The following is a 21,412-nucleotide window of genomic DNA, read 5'->3' as shown; positions in this document are numbered from 1 at the left end:
CCTGCCACTCCATGTAAATAAGCCTCCAAATTATGCCAAGTTTGTAAGTTTCCTGGAGAGTTCAAGCAATCGGATTTGGCAGTGTCAATTACTAGTACTTCGCCAACGTCTATATAGCCAATGGGTGGATATTTTGGAACAATATCTAATATGTTATCAACTCTCAAAATATGGAGATTTTTTAGTTTTGAAAATGCTACCCTGAAATTGAGATCTCCAACGTTTGGACTTGCAAATACAAAAGCTGTCACTGGAAATTCCTTTCCGTTGCTTGTTTTGTTGAATCCATTGTAAACTATGTCAACTGCATTTAAGGTTGCTACTGCTGCACCTAGGCTATGTCCGGTTACAATTATACTGACCTCTTCATTCTTGTATTTCTCAACCAATCTTTTCACTTCTTCAAGGACCTAAAAGAAGAGTAACCATAATATCAAGAATAACCACTGATCAATCAAAATATCTATAGAAATAACTATTCCATCAAAAATAAAGGGAAAAGGGTTCGAAATAAATCTGAATGTTGACTGAAATTGTTGTAACAATCCCAAACTTTAGGCATAACCTATTACCCCTACACTATTTAATAGTATATTTTAAAGATATATAAGTGTCCACGTGAACATCATAAATATTGCATCATTATAAATAGTAACTTGTCCATGTGGACACTAATATATCTTTAAAACACACTATTAAAAAGTGCAGGGGTGATAGGTCTTACCCAAAGTTTGGAATTGTTACAGCAATTTCGGTCAAAATTCGAATATACTTCAGGCTTTTTCTCGAAAATTAAACCATTTTCTAGCAATGTATTTTTATGAATTAATTTGACTATGCTCAAAAGATATTAGTTTGTGGGTAATATCAATTCAAATAGAAGTCATATAGCATTATGAGAAAAGTCAAACATACAACAACTAACTAAAACTATAGTGAAAGACAAAATTAACTAAAACTATATAAACTATAAACAAGTGAAGACAAAATTACCTAAAACTATATAAACTATACAAACAAGTGAAAAAATATTTGTACCTGGTCTCTAGCACTGGCTTTATTAAATGGTGATTTTGGATCATCAGATGTATATATACTGTTCCATCCTTGATGCACCAAAGGTTTGAATGAAGGCAATATTGAACTACCTCCACCAAAAACTTTAGGTGCTGGCACTAGTAAAAATTGTAAATCATTAACCCATTCTAATGTTCTAATTGTCCCTCTCCATGCAATAGCAATATCCCTTCTCCCTAACACAGCCTTCCCCTTATCAGTTGCCACAGCAACATATCCCATAAAATTTGATTCCTTACTCCATGCTTCCCTTGACCATCAATTTTTTTTCTAATGTTTCTCTTGAAATGTGCTGTCATATGTCAATATTTTAGTCATCAATTGGAGTAATCATTGGCTCCGATGTTTTTCTTGGAACGTGTTGTCAATATTTTATTCATACATAAGAAGAACATGACCTGTGTGGGATGAATTAAAAATGATCGATCAGTGCACGTTAGAAAATGCTCATATATGCCCTAATTAATTAGTATAAATTATTGAATTGGGTTAAGACGTGTCTAAATAAGGAGTAATAATATAATCCACCATGAATAAGGAGGATTCACATACGAAGGACTTCTATTAACTTGACTTTGATGCGAAAAAAAAAGAAGTGAAGACTTTGGAAATTCTGGCTATTCCTTATTTTAATAGTGGACTATATATGTTAGTTTCTCTTCTAAAATATATTCCTTATGTTGTTTAGTTACTGAATTTTATTAATCGCTTAGTTATTTCTTGTTTTCTTGTAGTGTACATGCTGATAGTGATAGAACAAAAAATACACTAGATATCTACATATATGCATTAAAATTGAAAAATATAAAATAATACATAGAAGTTTGTGATGAAAAAAATCACTTAAAACTATTCAAAATCACTTATTCAAACGAAACTCATTTTCAATGCTATCTATGAATTGATGTTGGATATTTAACGAACTAATTAGACTATTCTTATTAAAAGAAGTTTCCACACCCTGATAGATATATATTGGAATTAGACGTTCTTTAACTCCACCGATCGAGTTTGGTAAATTCAAGGATTTTCTGCTCTTGTTCTATCTTGTTTTACACCTTCCACTTCACAAATACTTTAAGAATTAAGGTGTTTGGGCGGTGAATCTGCTTTCAATTTAATAGAGCAGAAAGAGTTTTTATGTTATTCGGAAAAAAATAAAAATTTCAGTTTCTTAAACTAAGTAGAAACAAAAGTATAATATTATTTTGTCAATATAAAAGTACCCTTACCATTTATACATATTTATCAATATATTCATGACTAATTAATTACTATTCCCTTTGTCTCATTTTATGTGATGTAATTTGACTCAACACGGAGTTTAAGAAAGATAGGAAGACTTTTAAAACTTGTGGTCCAAAAAGAATGATAAAAAATTATGTGATTGTAAATTATTTCATTAAGAGTAAAATAACCATTTTATAGTTAAATTATTACTTAATATAAAAATATGTCATTCTTTTTTGGGACTCACTAAATAAGAAAGTAAGTCACATAAATTGGTACAAGGGGTAACATATATCATATGTTTGGTTTAGTTTTTTACACAAACAATTCTTATTTTATTTTACATTTTATATATTATTAGTTTATGTTTAATATGTGGAATAAATTTTTAAATTTATTTGGCTTAACTTTTTAATATATTCAAATCACCATGTTAATATTATATCAACATTTCATATTTTCTTTGATTTATCTACGTATAATATTGATTAAAACTTTGCAATATGTACTTTTAATAAATAAAAATAAAAAATTAAATTATTTTTTAATAATAGATATTAAAATATTTTTCTAGATAAAATAATATTATTATTGTTTAAAAAGCATTGATAAATGTTCTTTTTCAAAATTTGACTTTCAAAAACATTTAATTTTTTTAAAAATCGAACACAAAACACTTTTCAAATAACATTTACAAATTATTATTATTTTTAAAAATCACTTTTGTGAAAAATTATTTGATAAAAATGGTTATAACACTACATCAAAAATGATCATAGGCGGCAATTAATTCTTAATTGCCGCTAGATATGTATTTTTAGCGGCAATTAATATTCTTTTTATATTTCTCTAAAGCCTTTAGCGACATTGATTCTAATGACACTTAACTAATGTCAGTAAAGACTTTAACACTCTTTATTAATGTCAATATTTATTGTGCTAAAAGTTATTTTTGTTGTAGTGTAAAACTAAACCGTTTTTAGTCGTTTGGCCAAAAGAGGCTAGAATTCACCTTTGATTAATTTGATTGGCCAGAATATATTTGTTCGTCACATTTTGGTACTAATAATATAATTGGTTGATTAATTTGACTAGACATGCGATACCACTTGAACATGTCATGATTTCATTTGCTTGTCTATTTGATTTTAACACACCATGTTACTTGTCACGTGCTATGAGCTTGACCTTTTTGATGAAGTAACACCCTATTGGACCATGGGCTTGTGGACTCATTTTGTGAACCCGGACTACACTAGCTAGCCTAAATGTACATATTAGCAAATGACAAGAAATATATGTGTCAAGTAGAGGTGTCTATTTGCTCATTATGAATCCATCGCAATGTCCGTCAATATAGTATAACTAGGAACCCAATTTTGCTGTGGATGATATAAGTAATTAACAAGCACTATTTGACTGCATCATTAAAAGAAAAAAACGCTTCTTGTATTGATTAATTTATTCAGGAAACACGAATTACTAGAATTTTTTTTATGTTGTAATAGGAATGTCTTGAAACTAATAATTTCAAACTATGTTAATGATAAATAAAAGGAAAAAGGCATAAATTTCTCCTTGAATTTGTGCCGAAAAATCAGTTACACGTTCGAACAATTGTGGCAATCTATTACACACCTAATCTTGTTCAAAGTAATATTAATATCCCCTTCCGAAGACAATCTCAGTTTTGTGTAAAAAAAGTGTTGTACACGCGTTTTCACACATAAATAAAATTATTTTAAAATTTTAAAACCTTTTTCCTTGATATTATTTAAAAATTTGGGCATCTTCCTTCTCTCACCATACATATCTCTTATTAAAATCTATTTCTTCTTTCTTCTCCATTGTTCATAAATTGATAGAAAAGATACAAACTTGAAGAAAAAATAGGAGTCAATAAGTCGATTATGAAGTATAGAGATATTGATAGCGATGATAGGCGACGGGCAACACCATTATGACCGATGGAACAAATAAAAGTTTTAAGATCTGTAAAATTCTTGATAAGTATGTATGTAATTCATTAGTATTTTTTGTGTGTAATTGATAAATCAAATATGCTATTGATGATATGAGACATAAAAATAACATTGCGGTGGTTGTTGGTAGTTCTCCGGTGAGAATAGAGAAGACAAAGATTGAGAAATCATTTACTTCGGTGAACTTTTGAAAAATTTAGACAATATAATCATGAATTTTATGCATAAATGTCATAGAATTTTCAACAGAAATAATTATCTTTCTCATGAATCTTTCGGTGAATCCACCAGCGAGTTCAAACGGAAAAATCATGAACTTTAAGTTGAAAATTATTGACTTTTTGATGAAAGTCATCATCTTCTCCACCCTTTCTATTTTTAAGAGTTCATATTTATGGGTAGAGTGTTGAATGTTCTTCCATCAAACAATCAATGGCGACAAATGCAGTGATTCCTTAAGAAGAAGAACTCAAAATAAAGAAAAATGAAAAAGCTTTAAAGAAATTGGGGCCACCAATAAAAAGATTTAAAAAAAGAAAAAGAAAATAATTAATATATTAAAAATTATAATACATAATTATATGACCAATAAAATAGTGTCATGTGTTGAAATTAGTCATTTTAACATATAATTTTTTATTTCTCACGCACCTTAAGGAAGGTGAAGACACTCTCTTTGTCATGTCACGTTCTAAGGGGGTATTAATATCACTTTGAATAAAATTAGGTGTGTAATACGTCGTCACAATAGTTTGAACGTGTAACTGACTTTTCGACACAAGTTTAGGAGGGAATTTATGCCTTTTATCATAACAATTCAAACAGTTGGAAAAGAAGCAATTTTAGCAATGCCACAATGGCCACCATCAACCCCAACATCTCTAACAATTCTCATATATCCTTCCTCACCCCAACTCCTCCCCCATGAGTTCTTCACTATCCAATATTTTGTACCATCTTCTTCACTTGTCCCATAACCTATCACTGTCACTGCATGATTCAGCTTAGGGCTACAACTTCCTTCATATATCCCACCATTGTAAAAATGAAACTCCTCGTTAGCAGCAACACCAACAGATATCGGTTGATTCGCTACGGCTTGTAGTAAGGCAGATTCACTGGCTGGTACAACTTCGTACCCACTGATTGTCACTGCTGCTGATTGTAATTCCGTGCTGCAAATGCTTTGAGTTTCTTCATAAGGATAGTTACTCTCCGTGGTAATGCCCTCCACATTATTTTGAAGCAAGAAGTTGTAGGCGTTAGTCATTAGTCCACCCTTGCAACCATAGTTTTGTGTAGAGCAATCTATCAGTTGTTGTTCTGAAAGTGAAATTTGTTTGTTGTTCGCAATTTGATATGCTCCTTCTATAGCCGCCACCGCTGAAAATGCCCAACAACAGCCTGGGATGCAGATATTCAAGCCTTAGTCTATTTAAAAATATAATGACATATTTATAAATTTTTAGTAACTTTTAAGGACCAGCTTTTATAGCTACACAAATGGTCTCCTGGTATTTTAAAGACCACATAATTCTAGAGGCTTAATTTGTTTGGAAAAATTGGGGGTAGGGGAGTAGAGACCTACAATTTGAGAAATGGAATCGTCATCAACAAGGTGAGAGTGTAGGTAGTCAACCAACTGAGCTACTAAGATTCTCCATAAAATGTGTTCTGATATATACATCACCCCAAGTTGGAAAAATATATTTATCATGTCTAGTCAAACTACGATTATATCAAATTAATATTATATTCGTCCATTTTAAATTGTCATAGTTTCCTTTCTTAGAGTCAAATGTATTTTTTCATCATATTGATATGCAAAAAAATGCACTTTATAGTACTTTTCCTACCGTTTTTGAATATCTAATTGTTTTGTTTAAAATATCGAATTAATGTAATTTAATTTAACCTTGAAAATTAATCAAATTGACTTTCGAAAAGCGCAACATGACAAATAAAAATGGACGGAGGGAGCACTTACTACATACACCTTGATCTTTGATTTCTGTGACACTGCCCGAATTTCTCCAGTCCATGCTATATGGAACTTCAGTCACACTACCATATTTAAAGGACGTTGTTGTAGCTGTTGATTCTTGCTGGGATAATAATGAAGTGTCGAGCCCCATATATGATGCTGTAAATTCCTCAGTGGTCAGATCAGCATATTTGTTGACGGCTAACTTATAACGCTGAGTTCCGTTCTTGTTGAACGATTCGATGAACTTAACGTTTTTCTTAAATGTTTTGAAGCGATGTTCCTTTTCTATCTCATCTTTGTATGCACGTTCATGACGAGCCATCCATTTTTCATGCCTTTCAAGCATGGATAATTCTTTTAAGTCACGGGAAGTTACTATAAAGGGACATAGGCTAAGAATGAAAAAAAGAAGAAGAATAATAATATTCTTGAGGCAAAAATTGAAAGCCATTGATAGTAAATGGTAATGAAATATTGAAACAGGAACTAGTTAAAACCTAAAATAAAGGCTGATTTAATAACATAAGTACTACATATTGATCTTAATAGAGTTTATATAAGCGCAATTGCGCAATATTGAGAATTTTCATGTACACACATTTCCAATTGAGACTAAAATGTCTATATATCATTTCGTTTTCCAGGAATCGACCTATTATAACTTTTTAGGAGACTAGCTAGGACGACTTCAAGGCAAGTTAAAACAATACAAAAACTGAATAATCTTTCTTTCCTTTTTTTTTGTGGTTGTGAAGTAAAACTTACGGTTGAGAAGGTACGTATTTATATATATAATAATACTTCACTATAATTGATTAATTAAGAAAAGTTTTTTTCATTTAAATTCTTATTACATGCAATGGAACATAGTTCACTGTGTGAATCGTGATGTCTCGATAGCTAATTAAACAAAAAGGAAAAAAAATAAAATAAAAGAAGACTGTCGATAATTTATAAAAGGTCGAAAATATATTACTTAGACCATTTGTCGGGTGATTTTGTGCAAGGTCTATGTTAATCTGTTTGGTTACAATATAATCTCATCTTACGTACGTCCACAAAAGAACTGTAGACTATGGTTATATATTAATGATTCCAAAAATCTGGGTCTACATTTTTTTGTCAAGTAGACCAAGTCTTGCTCATGGATGTGCTATAAAGTTGAAACTATCTTTGTTTGATTGTTGATTAATTTGCCCAAGGAATTGATGGGAAAAATCGGAAAATAATATCTTCTCGTCTTTTTCTCAACAACTTTAACTATTGCATCAATTTACAAAGTCTCTACTCAAGAAAAGCACTGAATTAATTAAGAATTAGCAACTACCTGCTGGTTGTGGTAGAACGAATATTACACTAGATACCTGGACATGCATTTAACTTTACAAAAGAATCAGTAGAGATTTCGTGAATAAAAAATAATTCACTTCAAAGAATCTAGCAAAATCACCTAATTTTCAAATAAAAATCTCATTTTTAAGGCTATAGAGTGAAAACAGATTCTCATTAAAATATTAAAAAGCTCCCTAACGTATGAATACACTGTCATTTTTTTCTAACCGATTCAATTAAAATATCTAAAAAATAATCTTCAAATATTAGATTGATTAGCGATTTTTTTAAAGTTTGGTAGTTATCATGTAGCCGAAGTCTTTAGATTGGCCAGAATATATATTGTTTGCACATTTGGTACGAGTAATTTAGTGGCCGATTGATTTTTGACGTATCACTGGGGAGTTCACATTGGATCTCCGACTAAATTCGAATCGCGCACTGCAGGGTTCATTTGAGGGTGACGCTCCCAAAGAGGATTTTGTCTATATCTAGGGCTCATATCTGAAAACTCTAATTAAGGCTGAAACAGTCCCACCATGTTATTGTCACGTGCTAGCTTGAACTTTTCGATGAAGTAACACGCTATTAGAACATGGGCTTGTGGGCTTACTTTGTGAACCCGGATTGATAGCTTAGCCCAAATTATATTTGATTTTAAATTCAAATACTTTACTACACTAAAATAATTAATCTTAATTCCGTCCAATGTTTCTTAAATTAAGGAAATTAGCACAATTTTATCGGACTTACATTTTGCAATTTTCAGATGTCTATGCTTCTAACCATTTTTTCCTCTCAATATGTTTAAAATTGAATTAAAGAAGCCTAAACTTTGATCTGCACGGAGTCTATCTCTGCTAACTCATTCCATTTTAATTGTAACTTCAAATAAATATCTATTATTTTCTTCTTCTTTTTTCCGTGCTTCTTTCTCTAAGGGGAATGAATTGATTTTGTCAAGTAGTATATCGATTCAAAAAATACATGATACATAATAGTTCATATACTAAATCATAGTAATATAACACTGAGAAATAACAAACCAAACTTCAATTCGAAGACGACAAAGCACAATATAGATGGATACATTTAACGTAAAAGGACATCCCCTTCAAGGACATACATAGAAGAGAAATCAACTCCACATATAAAAACAAATTAAACCAAATTGAAATAAATACTTATTTGAATGAACTCTCTCAAATTTCATACTCCTCACGATCCATGAGAACCCAAGTTTTATCTTTCTTTTGAACCATTCCTTTGTTCTTCTCAACCCACCAGTTAGCAGGCACACCATATTCTCCCTTCAATGCATCCGTTGATTTGTTAACAAGAGCTATATCGCGATCCACTTCTAATTTAAAATCACCAAAAATTTCTCCTATTAATATTCCTACACCTTGAGTACCTGCCACTCCATGTAAATAAGCCTCCAAATTATGCCAAGTTTGTAAGTTTCCTGGAGAGTTCAAGTAATCGGATTTGGCAGTGTCAATTACTAGTACTTCGCCAACGTCTATATAGCCAATGGGTGGATATTTTGGAACAATATCTAATATGTTATCAACTCTCAAAATATGGAGATTTTTTAGTTTTGAAAATGCAACCCTGAAATTGAGATCTCCAACGTTTGGACTTGCAAATACAAAAGCTGTCACTGGAAATTCCTTTCCGTTGCTTGTTTTGTTGAATCCATTGTAAACTATGTCAACTGCATTTAAGGTTGCTACTGCTGCACCTAGGCTATGTCCGGTTACAGTTATGCTGACCTCTTCATTCTTGTATTTCTCAACCAATCTTTTCACTTCTTCAAGGACCTAAAAGGAAGAGTTACCATAATATCAACCACCGATCAATCAAAATATCTATAGAAATAACTACTCCATTAAATATTTTTTAGTGGAGAACTTCAACAAAAAAAATAGTGGTATTTTTATGAATTAATTTGACTATGCTGAAAAGACATTAGTTTGTGGGTAATATCAATTTAAATAGAAGTCATATAGCATTATGAGAAAAGTCAAACATACAACAACTAACTAAAACTATAGTGAAAGACAATTAACTAAAACGATATAAAACTACAAACAAGTGAAGACAAAATTAATTAACTAAAACTATATAAACTATACAAGCAAGTGAAAAAATATTTGTACCTGGTCTCTAGCACTGGCTTTATTAAATGGTGATTTTGGATCATCAGATGTATATATACTGTTCCATCCTTGATGCACCAAAGGTTTGAATAAAGGCAATATTGAATTACCCCCACCAAAAACTTTAGGTGCTGGCACTAGTAAAAATTGTAAATCATTAACCCATTCTAATGTTCTAATTGTTCCTCTCCATGCAATTACAATATCCCTTCTCCCTAACATAGCCTTCCCCTTATCAGTAGCCACAGCAACATACCCCATAAAATTTGATTCCTTACTCCATGCTTCCCTTGACCATGATTTTACCATAAAGGCCTCGGGAAGTGGAAACGACGATGTCGCGTAAAAATATTTTGTTACGTGATACATTTCTGGATCTAATCCAATTTTAGCAAAGAGGTTTTCCTTCGAGTATCTGCTACTTCCTGCATATTTTGACGCTCTATCGGAAATGAATGTGTCATAAGTAGCTTGAGCTAATTCTCCGTATTGAATTAAGTATTTTCGGAGATTAAGATCCAAAGGGTTTAATAACCCTTTCCAATTTTCTTTGCCACTAAGCTCCTCCCATTTTTCAGCTATACTAGCCATGGACTTTTTTTTTTCTCTCTTTCTACTTAATTTTTTTTCCTCTAGATATGTTTCTAATTTACATATTAGAGACTCCAATTTATAGGCAATTTTTTTTTGAAGGCATCAATTGGAGTGATCATTTTCTCCAATGTTTTTTCTTGGAACGTGCTGTCAATATTTTATTCATACATAAGAAGAACATGACCTGTGTGGGATGAATTAAAAATGATCGATCAGTGCACGTTAGAAAATGCTCATATGCCCTAATTAATTAGTATAAATTATTGAATTGGGTTAAGACGTGTCTAAATGAGGAGTAATAATATAATCCACCATGAATAAGGAGGATTCACATACGAAGGACTTCTAATGAAGACTTTGGAAATTCTGACTATTCCTTATTTTAATAGTGGACTATATATGTTAGTTTCTCTTCTAAAATTAGGCGTTTCTATCTGGTCCATCTTAAGCAGCCTCTTGCTTTAATACCTCTTGGCATTGAAGTATGCTCGCAAATTATGTCCATTAGATTTCAAAAATAATATTCATGTAGCCATTAGCAACATTTACACTAGAAATTGTATTAATATTCAAGTTTGTCGCTCACATGACTCGTCTCCAAGATTGTTGTTGGTGCAGAGAGGCATGTGAAAATTTTACAAGTAATACAACTAGCTAGATGTGAATGTGAATAATATATTGGAGGCTCAATACTCAATTATATACTTATTCAGTAGCACCACGTGTTTCATTTTATTTTTTTGGGACACATTTTATCATTTTATTATGTTAAAGTGGAGATCCGAATTGAAAATTCAACTTTATTAGTTCAGGATCATTTCTCTAGGAGTACAACCTCTGTGTATGAAAATTTAGGTGTGACAAAATCAGCATCTGAGAACATGACTCATTCAGTCATTTGGGTGCGTTATTGACCTGCTCATTTAAAAAGGGTTATTCTCACAAATATTTCTAATTTTAAGATGGTCTTAAATTTTTGCTTCTCCAAGTTTCTGGTTTTTAATTTTTACCAGTATACACTTGGCTGCATCTATCATTATTGGACGTAAAGTCCTGCTTGGCATCTTCGGACTTGTTCCAAATTAGATGTTGATCTCCAACTTTCATTCTTCTTGTTCCAAAGAGCTAATTGCCATTCTAGTTGACTAAAATCAATTGTGCAAAAGTTATAATGGATCAAACGTGTACAACTTTCATTAGTGCGAGGTGCACTTTGTTAAAGTTGAACTATTTGCAATCATAACAAATTATAATGCCCCCCACTTTTACTTCTTTCACAACTACTTTTTTCCAATATGTGAATGCAGTATAATATTCATGGCTATAAATTAATTCAATTTTTTGTGTCTCACCGATCATAAAAAAAATGTACTCATTTTTATTGATTCCTTGTTCTTAGTGGACTTATCATTCCCGGGGGAACAAATAAAGGATAAAGCCACCATCGTTAGTGAGCAAATTTTTTTTTTTTAATCGGCTCTCCCTGCCGATATATCTCATACCAGGTGTCGTTGATCTGAGAGAAAATGATTCTGCACACGTATAAGTAGAAGCTAGAGGGAACTATATAATGTATAAATTAAGTAAATGCCTTCTCTTCGCATGAATCAGACCAAGCACATACAGTACTTAGAAAATTACCAATTTGATGTTCCTTGATAACTACTCTGCTTTTGTGTATACTATTAAAAAAAAAAAAGACAGAATTTGTAGCTAAAAATCGAAATTAGTTGTTAATCCTATTTAGTGAAGAATTATCAAAAAAATAATCTACCTAAGAGCATATATCTAGAGTTACCTGATCTGATTATTTTATCATATTTTGCATGAATTAATAACTTAGAGCATAAAAGTTCAGCAGACACACAAATTAAAAGTACTCATATTAAACATTAAAAGAAATAGATCAACATACAAATTTATCCTCTGCTATAAGAGGAACCATAGTACATAGTTACATACATAAATACTCCTATATAATACTATAATATAGGATGTGATTTTTCCAAACAGCCCTCGAAAACCTTTTATTCAAACATTACACGAAAGAGAACAAAGCCACATGATTTAGCTCCCTTAGAACTCATACTCATCGCGATCTAACATAAGCCAAGATCCATCTTCTTGTTGAACCATCCCTTTGCACTTCTCAACCCACCACCTCCCAGGAATACAATATTCGTCTTTCAAAATGTTCCACTGCTTGTTGACAAGTGAGATATCGCGATTCACCTCTAGTTTAAAACCTGCAAAAAGTCCTAAACCTTGAGTTCCAGCGACTCCATGCAAGTACGGCTCCAACAAATGCCAGCTAAGAGGTTCTCCAGGAGGTTTCACATAGGGAGATTTTGTGGTATCAATCATTAGCTCCTTCCCAACGTCGAAATAGCCAATGGGAGGGTATTTTGGAACAATATCCATTAAGTTGTGAATTCTCAAGACATGAAGATGCTTCAATTTGTCAAATGCTGCCTTAAATTGGAGATCTCCAACTTTAGGACTTGCGAATGCAAAAGCAGTCACTGGGAACTCCTTACCTTCACTTGTTTTGTTGATTCCATTGAAGGTTATGTCAACTGCGTTTAGAGTTGCAAGTGATGCACCTAGGCTATGTCCCGTCACTGTTATGCTGACTTCGTCATGCTTATATTCCTCAACCAATCTTTTCACTTCTTTGATTACCTAAAACAAAGAAAACGGCGACTCTTTATAAGCTTCATTAAGGACAGTATATATATATATATATATATATATATATATATATATATATATATATATATATATATATATCGGAAAACATGGAATTAAGCAAGTTAATGTACCTGGTCTCTGACACTAGTTTGATTAAACTGTGATCGTGAACTTGCTGATGTATAAACATTGTAGAAGCCATGATGCACCAAAGGTTTAAACAAAGGAAGCAAACCTCCATCACCAAATATTTTGGGTGCTGGGATAAGTAAAAATTGAAGGTCATTAACCCACTCCATCTTCTGTATAGTTCCTCTCCAATTAATCACAATATCCCTCCTTCCTAGTGAAGCTTTACCCTCATCAGTAGACACAGCAATGTATCCCATAAAATTTGATTCCTTACTCCATGCTTCTCTTGAAAATGATTTCACTATGAAAGCATCGGGAAGTGGAATGGATGCGGTAGCATAGAAAAATTTGGTCACGCGATATTTGTTTGGGTCAAGTCCAACTTTAGTAAAGAAATTTTCCATCGAATATCTGCTAGCTCCTGCATATTTGGATGCTCTCTCCATAATGAAAGTGTCATAAGTTGCATGAGCCAATTCTCCGTAATGAATGATATATTTACGAAGATCAACATCCAAGGGGTTTAATAACCCATCCCAATTGTTTTTCCCACTAAGTTCTTCCCATTTTTCAGCCATGCTGCCCATTTTTTTTTCTCTTTTTTTTTTTTTTGGGTGCTGTGAACAACATTAAGCCCATGAATTTATAGTGAAGCAACTTCTTTGATCTCTAAGGTATCTCATGCATGAAACACGTTTTGAGTTTTACTTTTTTCTTTCTTTAACAAGGTCATAATATATGTCGGAGCCCAATAATAATAATTGAAATGACATAGCAATAGTGCTAATACTAGTAATTATTGAATTTCTGAACTATCACCGTATCATCCGTCCCCAATGCAATGTCACACATTTTCGATGGGCATTTCGCACCTATTGAGTCTCTAACTACTGGTTATGAATATTTAGAGCCTGGGCCTCATTGCACTACTGAAAATCTGAAATTCTTCTCCTCCTCTTCTTTTGTACTGTATTGGTTTATATTGTGATTTCTCTCCGCCATTTAAGTTCACCATAGTTCGGTAATTTGCATTTCCGCTATTATAGAAATCTAGAGCGTCCGCTAAAGCTGCCCAGCTCCCTTCCAAACTACCCATCAATTAATCATCCAACATAACCCATTATTCATAAACCTGAAGTACGATTTTGTTTTTTATTTTTTCTTTGTTTATAAGGTCAAGAATGTCTGTGCCCAATAATATTAATTGAAATGACCAATAAAACTGGCTAAGTAATTATTTCCGTATATGTTGAATTTTTTAACTACCACCGTACCATCTGTCTCCAATGCGAAGTTCACATAATTTGAGTGATTTTTTGTAGCTTTAAAAAAATTCCTTTTCAAGCTCAAAAGAAGTGAGACGGTTATCTTGTAGATGAAGTTTTGAAAAACTGGATCAATCACATAAATTCTTCAACGTATTGCACCCACATTTATATAGTACCTGCGTAGAAATTATAGAGGTTCGATGTATCTTATCATCATATGATATAATTATTGTTACCATCCTTGGAGTAATTATTTGATTTATTTCACAGTTTTCATCAACATTGGAACTGCTCTGCATCTTCCATACACTTTAAGACTGTTAGCACGGATCATTTTCTTCTAGTTTATTAATTGGGGAATAACTATGATTAATAAAAAATTGGATCATGACAAAGTTGATAAATTTTTTAAACTCAAATAAAACCCGTATAGATCTATAATCTATTTCTTTCCAACTCAATCTCATATTTGTTTTTTAAGAAAAATAATTCAACCTGCCCCGCTAGACATTGTGTTAAACCCGCCCTATTGTGCACAGCCTAATCTCACATCGTCCCCGCTTCGCCCCCACCCGCCTGCCATCGCTACAGCGAAAATGTAGTATTTTCACACTTGGTACATATAATTGGCAGATTGATTTGACATCATATATAATGTCATCATGCAACTTACCATGTGCCATGGGGTATTAGCTTGAGCTTGAACTTGAGCTTTTGGATGATGTAATTGGACCATGGACTTGAATTAGATTTGAGGGCGTCATTTACTTTAATTTACGTATGATGTTAAATTTGTGTCCCAAGTTTATCAGCTTGAGGTTTTAATTTCAGAGTTTGAAATTTCGATTGAACTGCAGTCTTATATATGAAAGCTAATGGAAATATTTTCTCCAAAGTTTAATATGACTTGTCAAGATCAACTTTACATATTACTGACTAAAGTCGTGAATTTGACAAAGTCGTAAATTTTGAATTATTATTTTTTTACTGAAATTATAGTCTTGACTGAAGTTATTAATACCATTTTCAAAAAAATGTGTGTGATGCAACAATCAATTAAAAGATCCGAGCAATAATGACTGACCCAACAACTATCCTCCATCCCAGTATTATCACAAATAGATATTGAAATTTCACAAAACTTAAATGTAAGATTATGAAAAGATTTTGTGTCGACAAATTTTGTCTGCTTGTCAAAAGTGGATACTACGGTCTACGGATACAACTTACTCCCTCCGTTCACTTTTAATTGTCATATTGTGCTTTTTGAAAATCAATTGGATTAATTTTCAAAGTTCAATTAGATTACATTAATTTGATATTTTAAACAAAAAATTTAGCTATTAAAAAATTATACGAAAAATACTATAAATTTGCAATTTTTTCCATATCAATATAATGATAAAATACATCATAGAATGTTAATCAAATAACAACGTCCAATTATAGCCTCATGAAATATTTATTAAATTTGATATAAAGTTTCATCCATATTTACTAGTCTAAAATTATTAAAGGTTTTAAACACATTTGATGTTCGATCGAAATAATTACAAGCGCTAATCAAGTATATTAAAATACACCCAATTGATTTGCATTCAATATTTCTTATAATTTGCTTCTTTCCCTAATTCCCTTGACCATATTTTATTACAAAGGCCCGGGAAGCAGAAAAGACGATGTCGTGTAAATCATTTGTTATGCCATATTGCAATACAATTCTAGGTCTAATTTGACTCTAGTAAAGAGGAGTTCCTTCGAGATTCAATAAGATTATGAGTCTAAAATCAATCTTCAAATAAATATCTTTTTTTTTAACAAAAACAGAAGAGGTTGTCATATATATTTTTTATTTTTTTTTGCAAATGCGAAGTTATTAATTATTATTCCCAAAAACTAAATAAATTCTATGGCCAGAAAGATATTTTTGCCAATTCTTTTTTCTTCAAAAAATGCTTTTAAAATCTATGACCAAACAAATAAGATCTAGAGGGTTTAATTACCATTTTGATCTTCTTTGCAACTAAGCTCCTCGTATTTTTCAGCTATGCTTGGTTAGAATATTGTACACTTTGTTAACGTTGAACCATTTCCAACCTAGCAATCACAACAGATTGTAGTGTCTAGGTGGTGAATCTAGGATTTGAAAATTCCGAATAGATTAATATTAAGCTAAAAGAAGAGGTTCTACCTAAGATAGAATTCGGTCGCATGGGCGGATCTTTCAACTTGTACCAGCAGTAAAAAAACACCATTTCATGTTTTCTATAAGGACACTGTTAATTATATTTAGTTTCTACCAGTTTTTCAAGATAATATACATATAAGTACATGATTATTATTAGTAAAAAAAATATATATGATTATTTTCGAAATTAACTAATGTACGTTCACACCAAAACACGTGGATCCGCCTCTGTCTAGCACTACTTTTTGTATACTTTATTTGTTAAAAGCTTAAATGGATCAATCATGTACAGCATGCACTTTCTTAAAGTTGAACCATTTGCAATCATAACAAATTATTATCCCCCACCACACCCTTCCCCCTTTTACTTCTTTCACAACTATTTTTGTCCAATATAGGAATTACTCTTCCGTTGATTTGTTATTCTCATAAAAAAAAGTATTTATTATGAATTTATTTTACTAAATTAATCAGTTTAATGATATTTAAAAGATTTAAATTTGACTGCTACTTCTTTATATTGTCACTTAATGACATTAATATTGAAAAAAAATTATAATTTTATTTATTTGCTAAGATAACTAAATGAAAAAAAGTTTTAGTATAAAGATCAAGGAAGTGAAACAAAAAGAGTAGCAGCATAAAATTCATGACTAATTGTTTCCGTAATAAATTAGAATTTTTATTTTATTTTATTTTTAAAAAAGTGGGGGTAAGAAAAATGGGGAGGGGATTATAATCTAGCCAATTAAATCTTCACCAATAAGGTGGGAGTTAATTTACGGTATTTGACTTATTTTTATCATTTATCCTTGGTGTTAAAAAGTAATATTTTAAAATTTTATCCAAACGCTTCAAAAGTAAATGAAAACTATTTCGTCTTCAAAACACTAAAAATAAGTCAATCCAAACAGGCTTAGAACATGTTTGGTTTGATTTTTGGCTTTGGGCTTAAAAATTATAGTGTAAAAAGTAAATTACATCATATCCCTTAAAATTTGTACCTTTCGGATACATAAGTCACCATCCAGATACATTAATTCTAATACAAGAAAAATCTTTCTGTTGAGCTAAAAAGGGAATAAAATCTAAAAATTAATTAAATTCCATAAATTACGCTTATGTTTCTTCTTACTCTCAATCATACAGAGGCAAATCCTAAATATAACGAAGAAATTCAAAATTTCAAATTGCTCTTCCCCCCGTTCAATGAAGAAACCTTTCAGATTTAATTCAAAAAAATTTATCAAAATTTTGGGTAAGCGAGGTGAGTTATGAAGGATACAAAAGTGATGGGATTGTTGTTGGACAAACGATATCCTTTTGAATCTCCTTTCAATTTTAATTCAAGATTATCAAAAAATTTGAGATTCAAGATTTTTTCTTCTCCTAGTTTAGCAAAGATCCTTTCAATTTTGAGATTCAAAATTCTTTCTCCTAGTTTATTGAAGATCCTTTCAATTTTGATTCAAAATTGTTGAAAAAAATTGAGAAGATACATCATGAATATCTTTGCTACTTAGCATTTTACTATTTATGTATCTTGTTTAAATTGATAAGTATTGTATTTATACTAGATACATTAAATAAATAATTATTGCCCATAAGATGTTAGATTTGAGATAGATACATTATCGTGTGGTAGTTGCTATGTAATTGATACATTTAGTATAAATTCGAATTTACATATCATATCTAAAAAATTAGTGCATGATACATTACTATTTATGTACCTTGTTTTAACTTATAAGTATTGTATTTATACTACATACATTAAATAAGTAATTGTTTTCCATAAGATGTTAGATTTGATATCGATACATTACTGTGTGGTAGTTGCTATGTAATTGATACGTTTAGTATAAATTTGAATTTACGTATCATATCTAAAAAAATAGTGCATGATACATTACTATTTATGTGTCTCGTTTAAATTTATAAGTATTGTATTGTTTGCCTTGAAAGATATGTATAACTTACATAATGTATCATTTTATAGTTGATAATAATGTATCTGATACAATAAGGTTGTGAAAGAAGGATGTATGTGTCGCACCCTATTTTGAACTAGCCGAAACAGTTCACAACATTATGTGGTTGACACTCTGATTTTTGAAAAAAATTGTTTTTGTTTTGTTTTAGAGTCGCCACCTAAATTTTAAGGAAAATATTAGGAAAACCATTTTTTATGTAAATGTAAACTCTATTTGATTTGCGAAACCAGTGAGATTCTGAGTAAGTGTTTTGGTTACTCGAGGGGAAGGTGTTAAGCACCCCTCAGAGCCTATCCGAAGATAGTCCTTAAACTCAATTTAGGAAAATAAAATTAGGAAAACTTGTTTATTTATTTGCGTTAAAATCAATGGTAAGTAAAATTTTATTAGTTTAAGAAAAAGAATAAAATACAAGGTACGACATATGTATGTCTATCAAATAAAATTAATACTAGTATGTTTATTATACGGTAAAAAATAAATGAATGAATGTACTAAAAATGTATGACAATTTTATATGTTAAAATATAGATGTGTCCTATGTAAAACTTGTACAAATGATATGAAAATTTGTTGTTTTATCTGTATAAAAAATTAAGAAGTAAAGGAAAATAAAAATGAGATAATAACCGAGTATAAATATGTAGTAGTATGTGTAAAATATGTTTTTGAATAAAAAATACATAAAATGGAGTTTTTCTAAAAATAAACAAATACAATAAATAATAATGATACTAAATGTTAAAATATTATATAAAGTTTGTGATCTTAAGTATGGTATGTACACATAGGTTGTTTAAAACATACGAATATTTATTATTTATTTATATGTTGAAAAATTGACAATAGATTATATGTAGTAAACTAATATGTATATGAAAGTGTAGGGATTTATAACTTATAAAAATAAATAAGGATAATATGTTATGTAGAGAAAAATATAAAGTTCATACCTTTGCGTGTATGACGATATATATGTATGTACCTTGTATTTCGAACCTGTTAGCATATCTAAAATCTTGAAATAACATGTTAAGAAATTAAAATGTTTTAATTATATTTGATTTAAAAAATTGATAATGGTAAATATATATTTTTTCGAAAAGGGTTGATGTAAAAAATAAAATAAAATAAAAATGGGCCTAACTATTGGTTACTCACCCCAACTCATCGCTCCTCCACCTTTAGTCTTGAAGGGTCTAAAAATCGCCTAATTATTTCAAAGATGAAGAATTAGGGGCATCTAAACATTGGACTAAATAATGTTAAGGTTAACACCTATTAAGGGTCTACTAAAACTTATATAATTCTAGGTAAGAGATCCTAATTATCCTAAGAGAGAGAGATTGAAAGCTCTTTTATTTTAAAAGGGGTTTGTTTAAAAATCGTTAACCGACCAAAATTAAAAGAGAACTTATAGAAGGGATTTAAGAGGAAATATTAACATAATATAAACTAGATTTAATAGAAAAGCGTTAATATATAAGATTTTATAAAATGATAACTATAAATAATCTCGAGAATGAAACAATGTCTACTATAATCTTAGAGAAAATTGGTTAAAATTTAATTATTATTTTTTAATAAGCCAGAGGCTTTTTTTTTTTTTAAAAAAAGGATATAATTTATTGGGTAAAAGATTTAAAAAAAATAAAATAAAGAAACTAACTTAAAGGATGGGGACCAAATTCTAGGCCATTTTTGTTTTTTAAAGAAAATAATAATTGTCTTCCATTTGAAAGTTGTGTTCTATCAACTAATCTACCCATTTTAAGTTCTCAAAAAGTTGTATTATTACTCTAAAACATAAACACTTCTACGTACTAAATTCCAACACTTACAAAGTTTTTAAGAAAAGATGTGTATTTTAATGTTCAAATTGTTACCCCTCAAGGCTCTCAAAATCTGCCCCCTTAAAAAAAAATCAAAAAAATCTGCACTTTTAAACCTTTAGCATCTACATTCTGGACTCTTATTCTGAGTAAAAGATAGCTAGAAATGCTGTTAGTAACAGATGGTTAAAAACAAATAATAGTCATAACATTTTATGTGTGGCATCACCACAAGTGCAACATTAATTGAGGAAATGACATAAGTTCACCAATATAGCATAATGTCCTCTACAAAACATTGTAAATAAGAGCAAATATCAAATATAAAGCTGCAATTCTGTAACGTTAATTAGGAGCAAAATTATGTATATTTTGAGGACATAAATTCTTAAAGAGAAGAAGAGGCACTAGACACTATCGATGCGATGGGGCTGCTAGACACAAGCAATAATGTAGGCAAGCACAAATCTGATTTGGACAGATGAATGGAGTCATATCACAACTCCAAATGCGCTCCCAAGCGTACATGTACAAAAAATAAGATAAAATATTAGCAAGTGGGATTCCAAAATTGTCAGGAAGCATATTAAAGCATAGGAGTGCAAAATTTATAGATCTGTTTTTACCGCATTAAGTGAGCTAAGAATGTTTGCAATTGTCTATTGAAGCATAGGAATACATATGTTGATTCTTTCCGAGTCTAACAAAGGAAACAAACAATATAACACATAGTTTCTGAAGAGAACAATCTAATGCTTATACCTAGTTTCTAAGTGATAAAGAGTGGCTGCTATAAATACTTCTACCGGCTATTAAATAGAGCTAACTAAAATAGATTTAGTCCATCTAATTCACAAGGTAAAGCAGCAACTATGTACGAACTGATCACGTGCGACAGCCTACTGTTGTTGACATATTTTGATATTTTAAACTCTCGTAGGAA

At 30.9% G+C, this 21,412-nt stretch overlaps 4 protein-coding genes across 8 annotated transcripts in view; all 4 read right to left on the bottom strand.

The window, feature by feature from the left end:
* Positions 1-91: 91 nt before the first annotated feature.
* LOC125847384 (phospholipase A1-IIgamma-like) lies at positions 92-1,299 on the bottom strand. The gene is made up of 3 exons (XM_049527016.1): positions 1,039-1,299; positions 201-410; positions 92-109 (listed from the first exon to the last, which is right to left on the bottom strand). The coding sequence occupies exons 1-3, from the start codon at positions 1,297-1,299 to the stop codon at positions 92-94; spliced, it is 489 nt and encodes a 162-aa protein (XP_049382973.1).
* Positions 1,300-4,944: 3,645 nt separating this feature from the next.
* On the bottom strand, positions 4,945-6,858 carry LOC125848205 (zingipain-2-like). Its single transcript, XM_049528033.1, has 2 exons — positions 6,277-6,858; positions 4,945-5,693 (listed from the first exon to the last, which is right to left on the bottom strand). The coding sequence occupies exons 1-2, from the start codon at positions 6,725-6,727 to the stop codon at positions 5,107-5,109; spliced, it is 1,038 nt and encodes a 345-aa protein (XP_049383990.1). The 5' UTR covers positions 6,728-6,858; the 3' UTR covers positions 4,945-5,106.
* Positions 6,859-8,677: 1,819 nt separating this feature from the next.
* On the bottom strand, positions 8,678-10,394 carry LOC125848214 (phospholipase A1-II 1-like). Its single transcript, XM_049528044.1, has 2 exons — positions 9,771-10,394; positions 8,678-9,431 (listed from the first exon to the last, which is right to left on the bottom strand). The coding sequence occupies exons 1-2, from the start codon at positions 10,359-10,361 to the stop codon at positions 8,811-8,813; spliced, it is 1,212 nt and encodes a 403-aa protein (XP_049384001.1). The 5' UTR covers positions 10,362-10,394; the 3' UTR covers positions 8,678-8,810.
* Positions 10,395-12,251: 1,857 nt separating this feature from the next.
* Positions 12,252-21,412, bottom strand: part of LOC125848201 (phospholipase A1-IIgamma-like) — a 44,698-nt gene continuing 35,537 nt past the window's right edge. The window contains exons 1-2 of one of the 5 annotated variants that reach the window (XM_049528024.1): positions 13,187-13,797; positions 12,252-13,046 (exon numbers count right to left, since the gene is read on the bottom strand). In XM_049528024.1, coding sequence (XP_049383981.1) covers positions 12,441-13,046; positions 13,187-13,774 — 1,194 coding nt within the window. In that variant the 5' untranslated portion in view covers positions 13,775-13,797 and the 3' untranslated portion in view covers positions 12,252-12,440. Of the gene's footprint in view, positions 13,047-13,186; positions 13,798-21,412 lie in introns of those variants that run through there. The other 4 variants (XM_049528027.1, XM_049528025.1, XM_049528028.1 and 1 more) reach the window with 4 other exon arrangements.

Source organism: Solanum stenotomum, chromosome 12 (genome assembly GCF_019186545.1).
Source record: "Solanum stenotomum isolate F172 chromosome 12, ASM1918654v1, whole genome shotgun sequence".
In the NCBI taxonomy this organism is placed as follows: Eukaryota; Viridiplantae; Streptophyta; class Magnoliopsida; order Solanales; family Solanaceae; genus Solanum; species Solanum stenotomum.
Note: the sequence above shows the minus strand (reverse complement) of the source record. Positions and strands in the feature narration are given on the sequence as shown.

Bases quoted from the DNA above. Each gene is read 5' to 3' on its own strand.
- LOC125848205 (XM_049528033.1), bottom strand. From the start codon at position 6,727: ATGGCTTTCAATTTTTGCCTCAAGAATATTATTATTCTTCTTCTTTTT. The intron at 5,694-6,276 runs GTAAGTGCTCCC...TCTGCATCCCAG, and splicing joins CAAAGATCAAGGTGTATGTA to GCTGTTGTTGGGCATTTTCA.
- LOC125848214 (XM_049528044.1), bottom strand. From the start codon at position 10,361: ATGGCTAGTATAGCTGAAAAATGGGAGGAGCTTAGTGGCAAAGAAAAT. The intron at 9,432-9,770 runs GTACAAATATTT...TCTTCCTTTTAG, and splicing joins AAGCCAGTGCTAGAGACCAG to GTCCTTGAAGAAGTGAAAAG.
- LOC125847384 (XM_049527016.1), bottom strand. From the start codon at position 1,299: ATGGGATATGTTGCTGTGGCAACTGATAAGGGGAAGGCTGTGTTAGGG. The intron at 411-1,038 runs GTACAAATATTT...CTCTTCTTTTAG, and splicing joins AAGCCAGTGCTAGAGACCAG to GTCCTTGAAGAAGTGAAAAG.